Raw genomic sequence first — 17,123 nt, 5'->3', positions numbered from 1 at the left:
CCATTTTTATGGCACGTGCCACTTTTTTTTGCCTAAATTAAAATATCCAAGTTTTCCCAAAGATTGTGCGCCAGCGTAACTCAGTTAGTTATGATTTTTTTAGGTTAGTTATTTTTTGCGCCATAACTTTTTTTTGGTAACCTGATGTCTGTGCCAGTTTTTCACATTTATGCAAGTTTGGCCAACTTACATTTCTTCTAGGGCAGCATATGTGACCACTCCCAAAAAACCTTCTGGGCACTTAAGAAAAACCAGGTCACATTAAAAAATCGGCACAGAAAGACGCCATTGTTTTTATAGGAAGTTTTGGAGGGAGTCAAGAACACAGTAAATATGCATCATGAAGCTTAATTTTTTTTCATAGTTAAAACACAGACAATGGAAGTCTATGCAATTCTTTAATTTGGGATTTTTTCCAAAGTGCCATGCCACCACCGAACATATCCAAACCGGAGTCGAAGGTCGGAGCATTGGACGGCAGAATCAGTTCCTCGCCTGGACACAGTGACTCGGTGCTCGGCTTCAAAAGAAGCCTAGTGGGGGGGGGGGGGGGTGCGGTGTGGAAGTCGAACTGAAGAGATGAGAACCCTTACACTATGCAGCAGCATCAAATGAAGCCTGGGGGCAGTGGCGGGGCGGGGGGGAGAGGGAGCGGGGAGGCTGTGTGTGGAAGCCCAACTGAAGAGATGAGAACCCTTACACTATGCAGCAGCCCAGGGGTTGGAGGGGGGTGGGGGATGGGGGTGTTTGCCGAGCCCCTGTGTCTGTGCGAGGGAGCGATTCCGCCAGCTGAACCTTGAGCCCGGTGAGGAGACATTCGGTCGATGGTGGGGTGGTACTTTGAAAAAAAATCTAAAATTAAAGAATTACAATAGGCTTCGGTGCCCCAAATGTCCTCATTTGAGTGCCTTGCTTCCCGTTCTCAGCAAGCCTATTGCACATGCCCAGACCAGGGTGTGGTCCATACTAGGGCATCAACCTTGGGGAGAGAGTGAAGAAAGAAGTTTGTTCTGCTGTTTTGAGCTTCTTGCAAAGGTACAATTTAATCATGGAGGCAATACGGACAATGCCATACTTTGTGCAAGCCTTCTGCATGATGGTGCTGCAAAGGAGATGATTGGTTCGACATCATCGCATGAGGAACCTCAGAGCACGTAGGATGATGGGCAGGAGGCCTTACCCACATCGGGTATATCAATACAGGCATTTATACCTGCAGCTGAGTGATGCAGATTGTGTGAGAAGGCTGTGCTTCTGCAAATAAGTTGTAACTGAGATCTGTGAGTTAGTAAAAGCAGACCTGCAACCTAGAAGCGCAGGAGGATTGCTTTGTTAGTTGAAGTGAACGTTACAGCTGCACTTTCATTCTATGCCTCTGGATCATTCCAGGCCACGACTGGGGATGTGTGCACCATTTCTCAACAGGCAACACATATCTGCATTCAGCAGGTGACTGCTGTACTATATGCTCGGGGAAATGACTATATAACATTCCCCATGACTGCCCAGGCAATGTGTAAAAGGGCTGTGGGTTTCTCTAGGATTGCTGACTTCCCACAGGTACAGAGCTGCATTGATTGCACCCACAGCGCTTTGCGAGCACCTTTGGAGGATTCCGAGATGTACAGGAACAGAAAAGGCTTCCACTCCATTAATGTGCAGCTCGTGTGTGATGACATGCATTATGTCAGTTTGATGCAAGATACCTTGGGAGCACCCATGCATTCATCCTGCACGAGAGTGCTATATCTGCCGTTTCAGCAGTAGCCAGAAGGGCAGAGCTGGCTACTGAGAGACAAAGGGTACGACCTCGCCACCTGGCTCATGACGCCCCTACACTTTACCCAGACGGAAGCTGACTGGGAATACAATATGTCACACATTGCGATGCGCAGCATAGTAGAGAGGACCATTGGCCTCTTGAAACAGTGTTTCCAATGCCTGGACCATGCCGGAGGCTACTTGCAATATTCCCCTGAGACCGTCAGTCAGTTCACTGTTGTGTGCTGCATGCTGCATAACTTAGCCATCATAAGGCAGCAGCAGCTGGTAGTAGAAGGCCCACCTGAGGGTGAGAGTGGCTGATGATGAAGTGGAAGATGCAGATAATGAGGAGGAGGAGTAGGAGGACGAGGAAGTCATGTAACTACTAGGACCCGGAGCACAATGACGGAGGAGGGCGGGCTGTCGTGCCCTTTTAACGATTGCTCGAGCCTTGCGCCAGCAGCTCATCTGTGAACACTTTTCTGCCTGAAGGCTCAGCGGTAACTATTCCAAATGGACCCATGTTTACTGTTTGGACCTGTTCCGTAATGTTGTGTTAATGGAACAAATAATGGAAATGATTCTTCTTTACTTCAAATAGTTGTGTTAATAATGGAACAAATAATGGAAATGATTCAGTTATAATTTAAAATATATTTTATTCAAAAGTTTAACAAACACTTGTTTGTACTTAACTTAACTTTTTAAAAAATATTCTTGGATCATACTTTAAAAGTTTTCAGTTAAGATCACTTAAAAACTCTAAGATCACTTACAAACTTTTAAACTGGTAAATTTATATAACTTACAAAAAACTTTTAAGTTCAGAACAGTTACAACAGTAACAACAATAATAACATTAACAACAACAGCAGCAGCAAAGAAAGGCTGCACCCATCTCTCCTCCACCTTATTCTAAGACTGCTTGCTGCGCTTGGTCTTGTTGACTCCGCCCCTCCCCGCAGACGGTGGCGCAACGTTTCTCAGATTGGAACCAAGCTTATTCTTTCGAACATCTCGGGTAATGCGCACTTCTTGATGGGGTGCATGGGCAGGCGGTAATGTGGAGGCTGGTCTGGGGATTGGAGTGGGAGTGGCAGTTGACTCTGTCAATGAGTGCGGGGTCTGGGTATGTTCCATTATTGCAGCAGCTAACTCTGACATTCTCTCCCTCATGTGCCCTGACAGTGTCTCAACAACCTCCAACATTCCCTCCCTCATGTTCGCCAACAGTGTCTCAACTACCTGTGACTTTCCCTCCCTCATGTTGACCAACAGTGTGTCAACTACCTGCAACATGCCCTCCCTCATGTTCACTGGCAGTGTTTCAACTACCTGCAACATTTCCTCCCTCATGTTCACTGACAATGCATCAGCTATCTGTGGCATTCCCTCCCACATGTGCACTGACATTGTATCAGCTGCCTGTGACATTTCCTCTCTCATGTTCCCAGTGTTCCCATTTCTCGTGAGCGTGTAGTTACTTCACCCGACAATTCTGATACCTCATCACCCACCCCATTGATGGTGTCCAGGAGTGATCGTTTAAGGTCAATGCTCTCCGCACTCATTGCCATCATCTGAACCACATCTGTTAGATCCTGCATCTCAGGAGAGCGCTGTCAAGCTCTTTTTTTTCTCCTCACCCCGGGTGTGGCTCACTGCATCTCACTGGGACCCCCGCATCTTCTGATGGTGGGGCCCTGGGTGTGCCTAGCGGCATCCCACTGTGATCCGCAGCCTCAGACGGTGGGGCCTTGGGTGTGCCTCACTGCACCCCACTGGAATCTCTGGCCTCAGACTGTGAGAAACCAAGAAATGTCCCACCAACACTCGTACACGCCTGGCACCTCAATGGGCAGCATCTGCACCTCTTCCAGAGTGAGTACAACTGTGGGAGCTTTACCATCCCCTCCCCTTGCTCCTCCCACTCACCCCCATGCTCTTGGTCTGAAGGTGGAATTGGAAGATGTTCTCCTCTTCAGGCTTATCCACGTCTGAACCTTCTTCTGCATCAGCTTCAGCCTCGTCAGGGTTGGCCTCAAGTTCTGTAAAATATAACAGAAAAGACAAATGGTTTGCAGCAGAGGAGAGGGCAGGGTGGGTAGCATGAGTAGGCTCACACAGTGCAGGCAACAGGCTGATTTGAAGGACCACGAAGAATGATAGCACATTGTATCAACTGAAGCGTAGCTGACAGAGACATCCCCATGAAGCAAAGCATGGCTAGCCCGCGCAGTACTTAACATTTAGCAAGGCCAGACTGTACAATTTGCAGGACTTACCCTCTCCCTTGAGTGTAGGCCCAGCATGAGCAGTGGTGGTTGTTTTTCTCTAGGCAGGACCCATTAAAGCAGCATCCCGCTCTTCCAAGGGTGTCAGTGGGTGCAGATTTGCCGGGCCTTCTCCTGTTTGAGTTCTTTTGTTGTGTGCCACCTTCCTCTGCAAAGATGAAAATATAACGTTTTAGAGAGGGTGTCTTTCTGCTGGGTGGGACATATACAGATGGTCACATTTACAATTGCAATTTCATTGAATAAATGAAAATATTACTTGCACTAACTACTTGATCAAGGTCCCGCCACTTCTTTTTGTACTGGCCTCGACCTCGGGGTGGTCACCACTGCACAGTAATCTTGTGCAAGTTCCAGCGTTTCTTCATTTCTTTTGGTGAAACTTTTATGTGACCTCTGTTGGTGTCCAGCTCATGCAATCTGGCCTCGATTACAGTAACCAGTGCTTCTACTTCATCCTGTAAGAAATTCTTGGTCCTTGAGCTGCATTGCATTTTGTATTGCCACTCCGATTTTTCCACTGAGAATTAAAGTTCTCACACACAACTGGCTCTTTAAAAATGTCCTAATGCCGGGAGCTGTACTGGGCATGCGCGCCCACAGCAGTCATGTCAAAAACGTCCTTTTTTTTGTACATGCGCAGAACGCGGAGGCATTATTTTTTATCGGCGCAGACATTAGGCTCCACTCCCCAAAGCGAAAGGACCGGCTGCACGGCGCCAAATTCAAAAGATAGAACGGGGAAACTTGCTAGTTAGTTTTTTGAAGTAGTCGGGGCTAAAAAAAAAATGGGTGTAACTCTTGCAGTTCGCCAAAAAACGGCATTAGGGAAAATTGAGCCCTCAGTCACACATTTAGCTTTCTACACATATTCCTCAAAAACACTCTATAATAAAGAAAAAAAACTTGGATTTATATAGAACCTTATAATATCCCCAGGATGTCCAAAGCATCCAATGAATGGCATTTGAATCAAGTATAGTCACTGGTGTTCTGTAGCATGATATATCAACTGAAGTTTAGTCACTGATGTTATGTCCCATGTTACTCAGTCTATAATTAAGGATAGAGTGTTTAAACACCTTGAAAATTTTCAGCTCACCACGGAGAGTCAGCATCGATTCATAAAGTTTAGGTCATACCTGATGAAGTTGAAGGAATTTTTTGAAGAGGTGACTAATGTAGTGGACAGGGGAATATCTATGGATGTTCTTTGTATGAACTTCCAGAAGGCATTGTTAAAGTCCCTCATAAGAGATTGTTAGCTAAAATTGAAGCTCATGGAATTGAAGGGAAATTATTAAGCTTGTTAGGAAATTGGCTGAGCATCAGGAGACAGAGAGTACTCATAATGGACAGGATGTGACTAATGGTGTCCCGCAAGGATCTGTGTTGGGGCCTCAACTATTCACTGTACTTAGTTAGCTGTTGGGATAGAAAGCCACATATTCAAATTTGCCGATGACACAAATATAGGTGGCATTGTGAGAAGCAATGGAAGCATAAAATTACAAAACAAAATTATTAGATTAAGTGAATCATGAAGGAGGTGGTACACAGTAAGATAATGGGACTAAAGGTGGATAAATCCCCTGCACCTGATGGCTTGCATCCTAAGGTCTTAAGAGAAGTAGCGGCAGGGATAGTGGATGCATTGGTTGTAATTTACCAAAATTCCCTGGATTCTGGGAGGTCCCAGCAAATTGGAAAACTGCAAATGTAATGCCCTATTTAAAAAAGGAGGCAGACAAAAAGCAGGAAACTATAGACCAGTTAGCCTGACATCCGTGGTTGGGAAAATGTTGGAGTCCATTATTAAAGAAGCAGTAGCAGGACATTTGGAAAAGCATAATTCAGTCAGGCAGAGTCAGCATGGACTTATGAAGGGGAAGTCATGTTTGACAAATTTGCTGGAATTCTTTGAGGATGTAACGAACAGGGTGGATAAAGGGGAACCAGTGGATGTGGTATATTAGGACTTCCAGAAGGCATTTGACACGGTGCCACATAAAAGGTTACTGCACAAGATAAAAGTTCACAGGGTTGGGGGTAATATTTTAGGATGGATAGAGGATTGGCTAACTAACAGAAAACAGAGAGTCGGGATAAATGGTTCATTTTCGGGTTGGCAATTAGTAACTAGTGGGGTGCCGCAGGGATCAGTGCTGGGACCCCAACTATTTACAATCTATATTAACGACTTGGAAGAAGGGACTGAGTGTAACGTAGCCAAGTTTGCTGATGATACAAAGATGGGCGGAAAAGCAATGTGTGAGGAGGACACAAAAAAATCTGCAAAAGGACATAGACAGGCTAAGTGAGTGGGCAAAAATTTGGCAGATGGCGTATAATGTTGGAAAGTGTGAGGTCATGCACTTTGACAGAAAAATCAAAGAGCAAGTTATTATTTAAATGGAGAAAAATTGCAAAGTGCTGTAGTACAGCGGGACCTGGGGGTCCTGGTGCATGAAAGACAAAAGGTTAGTATGCATGTACAGCAAGTGCTCAGGACGGCTAATGGAATCTTGGCCTTTATTGCAAAAGAGATGGAGTATAAAAGCAGGGAAGTCTTGCCACAGTTATACAGGTTATTGGTGAGGCCACACCTAGAATACTGCGTGCAGTTTTGGTTTCCATATTTATGAAAGGATACACTTGCTTTGGATGCTATTCAGAGAAGGTTCACTAGGTTGATTCCAGAGATGAAGGGCCTCTACTCAGAAAAATGAGAGGTGATCTTATCGAAATGTATAAAATTATGAGGGGGCTTGACAAGGTGGATGCAGAAAGGATGTTTCCACTGATAGTGGAGACTAGAACTAGGGAGCATAATCTTAGAATAAAGGGCTGCCCATTTAAAACTGAGATGAGGAGGAATTTCTTCTCACAGAGGGTTGTACATTTATGGAATTCGTTGCCTCAGAGAGCTGTGGAAACTGGGACATTGAATAAATTTAAGACAGAGATAGACGGTTTCTTAACTGATAAGGGAATAAGGGGTTATGAGGAGCGGGCAGGGAAGTGGACCTGAGTCCATTATCGGATCAGCCATGATTGTATTAAATGGCGGAGCAGGCTTGAGGGGCCGTATGGCCTACTCCTGCATCTATTTCTTATGTTCTTATGTTCTTATGAATGGGTAAAACTGTAGCAAATGGATTTTCAATTTAGGCAAATGTGAGCTCATCCCCTTCGGACCAAAAAAGTGTAGAATTTTCCAATTGGTTCAAAGCTAGAAACATTGGAGATCCAAAGAGACATGGGGGTTCATGAACATAGATCATTAAAATGTCATGGAGATTTGTAGAAAATAATCAAAAAGACTAATGAATTGCTGACTTTTATATCTAGAAGATATGCGACAGCTATACAAATCCCTGGTTAGACCACACCTGGAGTACTATGGGTAGTTCTACGCACAATACCTTAAGGGAGGAAACATTGGCTTTGTTTCAGCATAGGTTTACCAGAATATCTGGAATCTAATTTGGGCTAGAAATTGGTCTTTAGGTGATAGCGGTATTATTCTGCCATTTTTCACCAAAAATACCACTAATCACGGCGCCATTTTTTAAAGGCCTAAAATTGGAAAACAAATGCGCCCACTGGTAAAAATCGGCGTTGCACAAGGATTCACAGTGGAGACGGTGGACCTCGCCAACTTTAGTCTGAGGCCCTGGGAGGGGGGAAACCCCCACCCCCCCCAATAAATTGCAAAAAACAAAAAATAAAAAAAATCACAAAACATTCACAAGACACTTATCTACCGAATCACTGAAAAATAATTTAAAAATAAAGGGGGAGACTTTCACCTTCATTTTTGGCGGTTTTGAGAGAAACCGGCCGGTGAAAGTTTCCCCCTTACTTTTTGAATGGTACCGCCCACATCTCGAAACGCCCACCGGGAGCAAACCACCGACGTGCACCGCTGAGAAAATCGACAGTGCGTAAGTTTGGCCTCAACAGAAGCCCGCCCAGATCGTCGAGAGAACCGCCCTGTGAAAGCTGCTTAAACAGGGCAGTAGGTGATTACTCTGCAAAGAAAGCTAAGTTAAAGGTTCTTTATTTATTTATTTTTTAATTGTAAAATGGCGATTAACTGTAAAACTATCTTGGGAATGTTTTTTAGCTTTTTCTTTTTTCTTTTCGTGAAATAAAAAAAAAAAATTCCGCCCTCCTTAGGCCCAACCGCAGTCTTGGAGTAAACTTTTTAAAAAATGTTAAGAACCGCCCGTTTCATCTAGTTTCGCCTTTAACCGCCAAGAAACTGCCGAGAATACTGGTGCAGGATCCATTTTCTCACCAAGCGATTATTTTTACCTTAAATATGGAAATTCTCGGCTGCATTAGTTGCAAAACGTTAGCATTTTTTCTGGGCGGCAATCGGGCTTTGGGGGGGCTCTTGGGAAAGTTTAGCCCAAAAACTTTAACTTACCATTTTTACAGGTCTTCATACTTATTGCTGTTTCTGGGGCTACAATGCAGCCTTTTCTCGGGTGTTTTTTTTCATCCAGAATATGGCAATTTAAAGCGATTGCGCTTTTTTTTCGTCTTGCATGACGGTGGTCCGCTTTTCAGCGGTATTTCAAAACCGCCGGCACAAGACTTTGGCCAATTTACCTGATCACCTTTATCTGCCAAAAACAGCGAAATATCACTGAAAAAACGGGCGCAAGGCTTGCCAATTTCCAGCCCAAAAGATTAAATTGCAAGGAGAAACTACACAAAATAGGGTCGTATTCCCAGGAATTTAGGCGGTTACGGTTGATTTGATTGAAGTTTTCAAGATATTAAGGGGAACTGATAGGGTAGAGAGAAACTATTTCTGCTGGTTTGGGAGTCTATGACTATGGAGCTTTGTCTAAAAATTAGAGCCAGGCCTTTCAGGAGCAAAGTTAGGAAACACTTCTACACACAAAGGGTGGTAGAAGTTTGGCACTCTCTTCCGCAATCGACAATTGATGCTAGATCAATTGTTAATTTTAAATCTGAGATTGATAGATTTTTGTTAACCAAAGATTTTAAGAGATCCGGGACAAAGGCGCATATATGGAGTTAGATTACAGATCAGACATGAACTTACTGAAGGCAGAACAGACTCAAGTGGCTATATGGTCTACTTCTGTTCCTATATCAACTGAAGTAGCAGTTTTGATTACACTTACACTCTCCTGGTCAAAGAACTGCTTCAGTTTTAGCTGCCACTTCCTCTTCCTTCGGAGCAGCCCGAAAAACCTTGCCGAACGGCACATGAAACATGTCCAGTGATCCATTGCTTCAGCTATTTTTGCAGCACCAGGGTTCACAAGGGCATCCAAACATTCACAGCAGTAGCACCTGCAGGGCATTGGCATCACTGTTAAAAATGTTTTACTTCATTCGAACAGAAATAAATGAGAATTACCGTCAGTGTTAAGCAGGTGCACATTGCAACTGACTGGCTGTTATTCACGGTAAGCAATGAAACTGGCAAAACTATACCAAATCACTAATCTGTTATTAGAATGAAAACAGAAAATGCTGGAAATACTCAGGAAGCCATACAGCATCTGTGGAGAGAGACCGTCATTGACCAGAAACGTTAACGCAGTTTCTCTCCCCACAGATGCTGTCTGACCTGCTGAGTATTTCCAGCATTTTCTGTTTTAATTTCAGATGCCATCATCGACAGTATTTTGCTTTTGTGAACTCGAAGACAGTCAATGTATTTACTGAGGCATATAAAAGCAAGTGGACCATTTCCCATTCCTCGGGAGCCTCTTATCAACAAGAGCAGACATTGTCGACGAGATTCAACTCCGCCTCCAGTGTGCCAGTGCAGCCTTCGGCCGCCTGAGGAAAAGAGTGTTTGAAGACCAGGCACACCAAGCTCATGGTCTACAGGGCTGTAGTAATACCCGCCCTTCTGTATGGCTCAGAGACATGGACCATGTACAGTAGACACCCCAAGTCGCTGGAGAAATACCACCAATGATGACTCCGCAAGATCCTACAAATCCCCTGGGAGGACAGACGCACCAACATTAGCGTCCTCGACTAGGCCAACATCCCCAGCACTGAAGCACTGACCACACTTGATCAGCTCCGCTGGGGAGGCCACATTGTCCACATGCCAGACACAAGACTCCCAAAGCAAGCGCTCTACTTGGAACTCCTTCACGGCAAACGAGCAGAGGAAACGTTATTAGGACACCCTCAAAGCCTCCCTGATAAAAGTGTAACATCCCCACTGACACCTGGGAGTCCCTGGTCAAAGGCCGCCCGCCCTAAGTGGAGAAAGTGCATCCGGGAGGGCGCTGAGCACCTCGAGTCTCATTGCCGAGAGCATGCAGAAATCAAGCGCAGGCAGCGGAAAGAGCGTGCGACAAACCTGTCCCATCCACCCCTTCCCTGAACGACTATCTGTCCCACCCGTGACAGGGACTGTGGTTCTCGTATTGGACTGTTCAGCCACGTAAGGTCTCATTTTAAGAATGGAAGCAAGTCTTCCTCGATTCCGAGGGGCTGCCTATGATGATGATGATTTTCTTTTGTACTAATCTGCGATTATTCTTCCATCTCCACCACAGCATCGACATTAAAATGCATTTTTATAAATGATTGTTACACTAAAATGCATTTCATATCATGAAAGTTCTGATGGCTGGGACACTTGCACTGTATAAATACAAGTCACAATGTCTGTCCACAGGGAAGATTTTTAATTATTTGCTGGCAGGGCAGAGCTTTTATGGCAAGGGCCTGTCTCGGGAACATGGGCATGGAAGTCAACATATCCCAAACAAAATCACATGGGGCATGATGACCTGACCTATCCAAATTCTCAATATAAGAACATAAGAATATAAGGAATATGAGCAGGAGTAGGTCATACGGCCCTTCGAGCCAGCTCTATCATTTAATACGATCATGACTGATCTGATTATGGACTCAGGTCCACTTTCCTGCCCGCTCCCAATAACTCCTTAATCCCTTATCGATCAAGAAACTGTCTATTTCTGTCTTAAATTTATTCAATGTCCCAGCTTCCACAGCTCTCTGAGGCAGCGAATTCCATAGATTTATAACCCTCTGAGAGAAGAAATTCCTCCTCATCTCAGCTTTAAATGGGCAGCCCTTTATTCTAAGATTATGCCCCTAGTTCTAGTCTCCACTATCAGTGGAAACATCCTCTCTGCATCCATCTTGTCAAGCCCCCTCATAATCTTATACATTTCGCTAAGATCATCTCTCACTCTTCTGAATTCCAATGAGTAGAGGCCCAACCTACTCAACCTTTCCTCATAAGTCAACCCCCTCATCTCAGGAATGAACCGAGTGAACCTTCTCTGAACTGCCTCCAAAACAAGTATATCCTTTCCTAAATATAGAAACCAAAACTGTATGCAGTATTCCAGGTGTGGCGTCACCAATAACCTGTACAACTGTAGCAAGACTTCCCTGCTTTTATACTCCATCCCCTTTGCAATAAAGGCCAAAGATACCATTGGCCTTCCTGATCACTTACTGTACCTGCATATTATCCTTTTGTGTTTCATGTACAATTACCCCCAGGTCCTGCTGTACTGCAGCATTTGCAATTGTTTTCCATTTAAATAATAATTTGCTCTTTGATTTCTTCTGCCAATGTGCATGACCTCACACTTTCCAACATTATACTCCATCTGTCAAAGTTTTGCTCACTCACTTAGCCTGTCTATGTCCTTTTGCAGGTTTTTTGTGTCCTCCTCACACGTTGCTTTTCCTCCCATTTTTGTATCATTAGCAAAATTGGCTATGTTACACTCGGTCCTTTTTCCAAGTCATTAATATAGATTGTAAATAGTTAGGATCCCAACACTGATCCCTGTTGTGTCCTTACACACTACTATAAATTCATACGAGACACATTCTGCAGACAAAGTCACTCTGTGACCTAACCTTTATTCACAGGACCAAGAAGTGAAGAAGGTGGGTGGAGCTTCCCCTTTTATACCTGAAAGACTAGGCGAGGCGTGTCTCCCACAAGTTCACCCCCTGTGGTCAAGGTGTGCAATTCTTAGGTGTATATAGTATGCAGTGTTGTTACATGAAGTTTACAGTTACATGAAGGTTACATACATGACAATCCCTGTGACAAGCCACTAGTTATTGATTGCCAACCCGAGAATGAAACATTTATCCCAACTCTCTGTTTTCCGTTAGTTAGCCAATCCTCTATCCATGCTAAAATATTACTCTAACCCAGTGAACTTTTATCTTCTGCATTAACCTTTGATGTGGCAGTTTGTCAAATACCTTCTGGAAGTCCAAATACACATCCACTGGTTCCCCTTTATCCACCCTGTTCGTTACATACTCAAAGAATTCCAGAAAATTTGTCAAACATGACTTCCCCTTCATAAATCCATGCTGACTCTGCCTGACTGAATTATGCTTTTCCAAATGTCCTGCTACTGCTTCTTTAATAATGGGCTCCAACATTTTCCCAGCCACAGATGTTAGGCTAACTGGTCTATTATTTTGTCTGCATCCTTTTTTAAATAAGAGCGTTACATTTGCGGTTTTCCAATCTGCTGGGACCTCCAGGGATATATGTTTTCCTGTTCGGGACCAATGCAAATTCCTGTCACGTGAAGCTCTGTGTTCGAAGCGCAAATTCGTAAAATGTATCTGTTATGTATGCAAACGTCACCAATGTGTAACACTTGCCACCAGGGGGCACACCTGTGGGAGACGTAAGGGTCACCTGTGCACTCCGAGCAAGCAGGTATAAAAGGCAATCCACCATGCTGCTTCCTCACTTTGGAGTTACATTAAAGAGACCAAGTTCACAATGGTTTGAGCTTAAAACACAGTCTTGTGGAGTCATTCTGGATATAATAGTACACTCACGTCTGTACAACAAATGCAGCTCACAGGGTGTAAAGATTGGTAGGATTATTGCTCCAGTGTTTGAGCTTCATCCATTGTATACTGTTCGTATTGCATGAGCAACTCAACTCGAAACTCTATTTTTCCACATTTGGACAGATATTCCACACTATCACATACAGGTATTGCCCACTAACAGACAGATATTCCAGATTACCTCACACAGATATTGGTTAGTAACACACACAGATATTGTTCATTAACACACACAGATATTGGTCATTAACACACACACATATATTGGTCATTAACACATAGATATTGGTCATTAACACACACAGATATTGGTTATTAACACACAGATTTTGGTCATTAACACAGACAGACATTCTTCATTAATACAGACAGATATTGGTCACTAACACACAGATATTGGTCATTAACAGACACGGATATTGGTCATTAACACACAGATATTGTTCATTAACACACAGCTATTGTTCATTAACACACACAGATTTTGGTCATTAACACAGACAGATATTCTTCATTAATACAGACAGATATTGGTCATTAACACACAGATATTGTTCATTAACAGACACATTTATTGGTCCTTAACACAGACAAATATTGCACATTAACACACACAGATATTGGTCATTAACACGCAGATATTGGTCATTAACACGCAGATATTGGTCATAAACACACAGCTATTGGTCATTAACACACAGATATTGGTAAATAACAGACGGATATTGGTCATTGACAGATATTGTTCATTAACACACACAGATATTAGTCATTAATACACAGATATTGGTAAATAACAGACAGATATTGGTAATTAACAGACAGCTTTGGTCATTAACAGACAGGTATTGTTCATCAACAGACAGTTATTGTTCATTAACATGCACAGATATTGTTCACTAACAGACAGATATTGTTCATTAACACACAGATATTGGTCATCAACAGTTATTGTTCATTAACATGCACAGATATTGTTCATTAACAGAAAGTTATTGTTCATTTACAGACAGATATTGGTCATTAACAGACAGCTATTGTTCATTAACACACACAGATATTGGTCATCAACAGTTATTGTTCATTAACATGCACAGATATTGTTCATTGGTCATTAACACACACAGATATTGTTCATTAACAGACAGATATTGTTCATTAACACAGACAGATATTGGTCATTAACAGACAGATATTCATCATTAACACACACAGATATTGGTCATTAACACACAGGTATTGGTCATTAACAGACAGTTATTGTTCATTAACACACAGATATTGGTCATTAACACACACAGATATTGGTCATCAACAGTTATTGTTCATTAACATGCACAGATATTGTTCATTAACAGAGAGTTATTGTTCGTTAACACACAGATATTGGTCATTAACAGACAGTTATGGTTAATTAACGCAAACAGATATTGTTCATTAACACACAGGTATTGGTCATTAACAGTTATTGTTCATTAACACACACAGATATTGTTTATTAACACGCAGATATTGGTCATTCACAAACACCGATATTGGTCATTAACAAACACAGATATTGGTCATTAACACACAGATATTGGTCATAAACACAGACAGATATTGGTCATTAACAGACAGATATTCATCATTAACACACAGATATTGGTCATTAACACACACAGATATTGGTCATTAACACACAGGTATTGGTCATTAACAGACAGTTATTGTTCATTAACACACAGATATTAGTCATTAACACACACAGATATTGTTCATTAACAGACAGATATTGTTCATTAACACAGACAGATATTGGTCATTAACAGACAGACATTCATCATTAACACACACAGATATTGTTCATTAACACGCAGATATTGGTCATTCACAAACACCGATATTGGTCATTAACAAACACAGATATTGGTCATAAACACACAGCTATTGGTCATTAACACACAGCTATTGGTCATCAACACACACAGATATTGTTCATTAACACACAGATATTGGTAAATAACAGACGGATATTGGTGATTAATAGACAGATATTGGTCAGTAACACACACAGATATTGGTCATTAACACACAGATATTGGTCATTAACACACACAAATATTGGTCATTAACACACACAGATATTGGTCATTAACAGACAGATATTCATCATTAACACACATAGATATTCGTCATTAACACACAGGTATTGGTCATTAACACACAGATATTAGTCATTAATACACAGATATTGGTAAATAACAGACAGATATTGGTAATTAACATGCACAGATATTGTTCATTAACAGACAGGTATTGTTCATTAACAGAGAGTTATTGTTCATTAACAGACAGATATTGGTCATTAACAGACAGATATTGTTCATTAACACACACAGATATTGGTCATCAGACAGTTATTGTTCATTAACATGCACAGATATTGTTCATTAACGCACAGATATTGGTCATTAACAGACAGATATTGGTCATTGACAGACAGTTATTGTTCATTAACAGACAGTTATTGTTCATTAACACACAGATATTGGTCATTAACAAACACTGATATTAGTCATTAACAAACACCGATATTAGTAATTAACACACACAGATATTGTTCATTAACACGCAGATATTGGTCATCAACAGACAGTTATTGTTCATTAAAGGACAGGTATTGGTCATTAACAGACAGTTATTGTTCATTATCACACACAGATATTGTTCACTAACAGACAGATATTGTTCATTAACACATACAGATATTGGTCATCAACAGTTATTGTTAATTAACATGCACAGATATTGTTCATTAACAGACAGATATTCATCATTAGCACACACAGATATTGGTCATTAACACACAGGTATTGGTCATTAACAGACAGTTATTGTTCATTAACACACAGATATTGGTCATTAACACACACAGATATTGGTCATCAACAGTTATTGTTCATTAACATGCACAGATATTGTTCATTAACAGAGAGTTATTGTTCGTTAACACACAGATATTGGTCATTAACAGACAGTTATGGTTAATTAACGCACACAGATATTGTTCATTAACACACAGGTATTGGTCATTAACAGTTATTGTTCATTAACACACACAGATATTGTTTATTAACACGCAGATATTGGTCATTCACAAACACCGATATTGGTCATTAACAAACACAGATATTGGTCATTAACACACAGATATTGGTCATAAACACAGACAGATATTGGTCATTAACAGACAGATATTCATCATTAACACACAGATATTGGTCATTAACACACACAGATATTGGTCATTAACACACAGGTATTGGTCATTAACAGACAGTTATTGTTCATTAACACACAGATATTAGTCATTAACACACACAGATATTGTTCATTAACAGACAGATATTGTTCATTAACACAGACAGATATTGGTCATTAACAGACAGACATTCATCATTAACACACACAGATATTGTTCATTAACACGCAGATATTGGTCATTCACAAACACCGATATTGGTCATTAACAAACACAGATATTGGTCATAAACACACAGCTATTGGTCATTAACACACAGCTATTGGTAAATAACAGACGGATATTGGTGATTAATAGACAGATATTGGTCAGTAACACACACAGATATTGGTCATTAACACACAGATATTGGTCATTAACACACACAAATATTGGTCATTAACACACACAGATATTGGTCATTAACAGACAGATATTCATCATTAACACACATAGATATTCGTCATTAACACACAGGTATTGGTCATTAACACACAGATATTAGTCATTAATACACAGATATTGGTAAATAACAGACAGATATTGGTAATTAACAGACAGCTTTGGTCATTAACAGACAGGTATTGTTCATTAACAGAGAGTTATTGTTCATTAACAGACAGATATTGGTCATTAACAGACAGATATTGTTCATTAACACACACAGATATTGGTCATCAGACAGTTATTGTTCATTAACATGCACAGATATTGTTCATTAACGCACAGATATTGGTCATTAACAGACAGATATTGGTCATTGACAGACAGTTATTGTTCATTAACAGACAGTTATTGTTCATTAACACACAGATATTGGTCATTAACAAACACTGATATTAGTCATTAACAAACACCGATATTAGTAATTAACACACACAGATATTGTTCAT

At 41.4% G+C, this 17,123-nt stretch overlaps 1 protein-coding gene across 1 annotated transcript in view; it reads right to left on the bottom strand.

Moving 5' to 3' along the window:
* Positions 1-17,123, bottom strand: part of LOC139245601 (DNA (cytosine-5)-methyltransferase 3-like) — a gene marked incomplete at its 5' end in the record, with an annotated part of 137,698 nt that overhangs the window by 45,545 nt on the left and 75,030 nt on the right. The window contains one exon of the mRNA XM_070871198.1: positions 9,224-9,395. Within this exon, the coding sequence (XP_070727299.1) occupies positions 9,224-9,395 (172 nt within the window). The remainder of the gene's footprint in view (positions 1-9,223; positions 9,396-17,123) is intronic.

The sequence above is a fragment of the Pristiophorus japonicus genome, unplaced genomic scaffold (genome assembly GCF_044704955.1).
Source record: "Pristiophorus japonicus isolate sPriJap1 unplaced genomic scaffold, sPriJap1.hap1 HAP1_SCAFFOLD_224, whole genome shotgun sequence".
In the NCBI taxonomy this organism is placed as follows: Eukaryota; Metazoa; Chordata; class Chondrichthyes; family Pristiophoridae; genus Pristiophorus; species Pristiophorus japonicus.
This window is presented reverse-complemented; position numbering and strand designations above follow the sequence as displayed.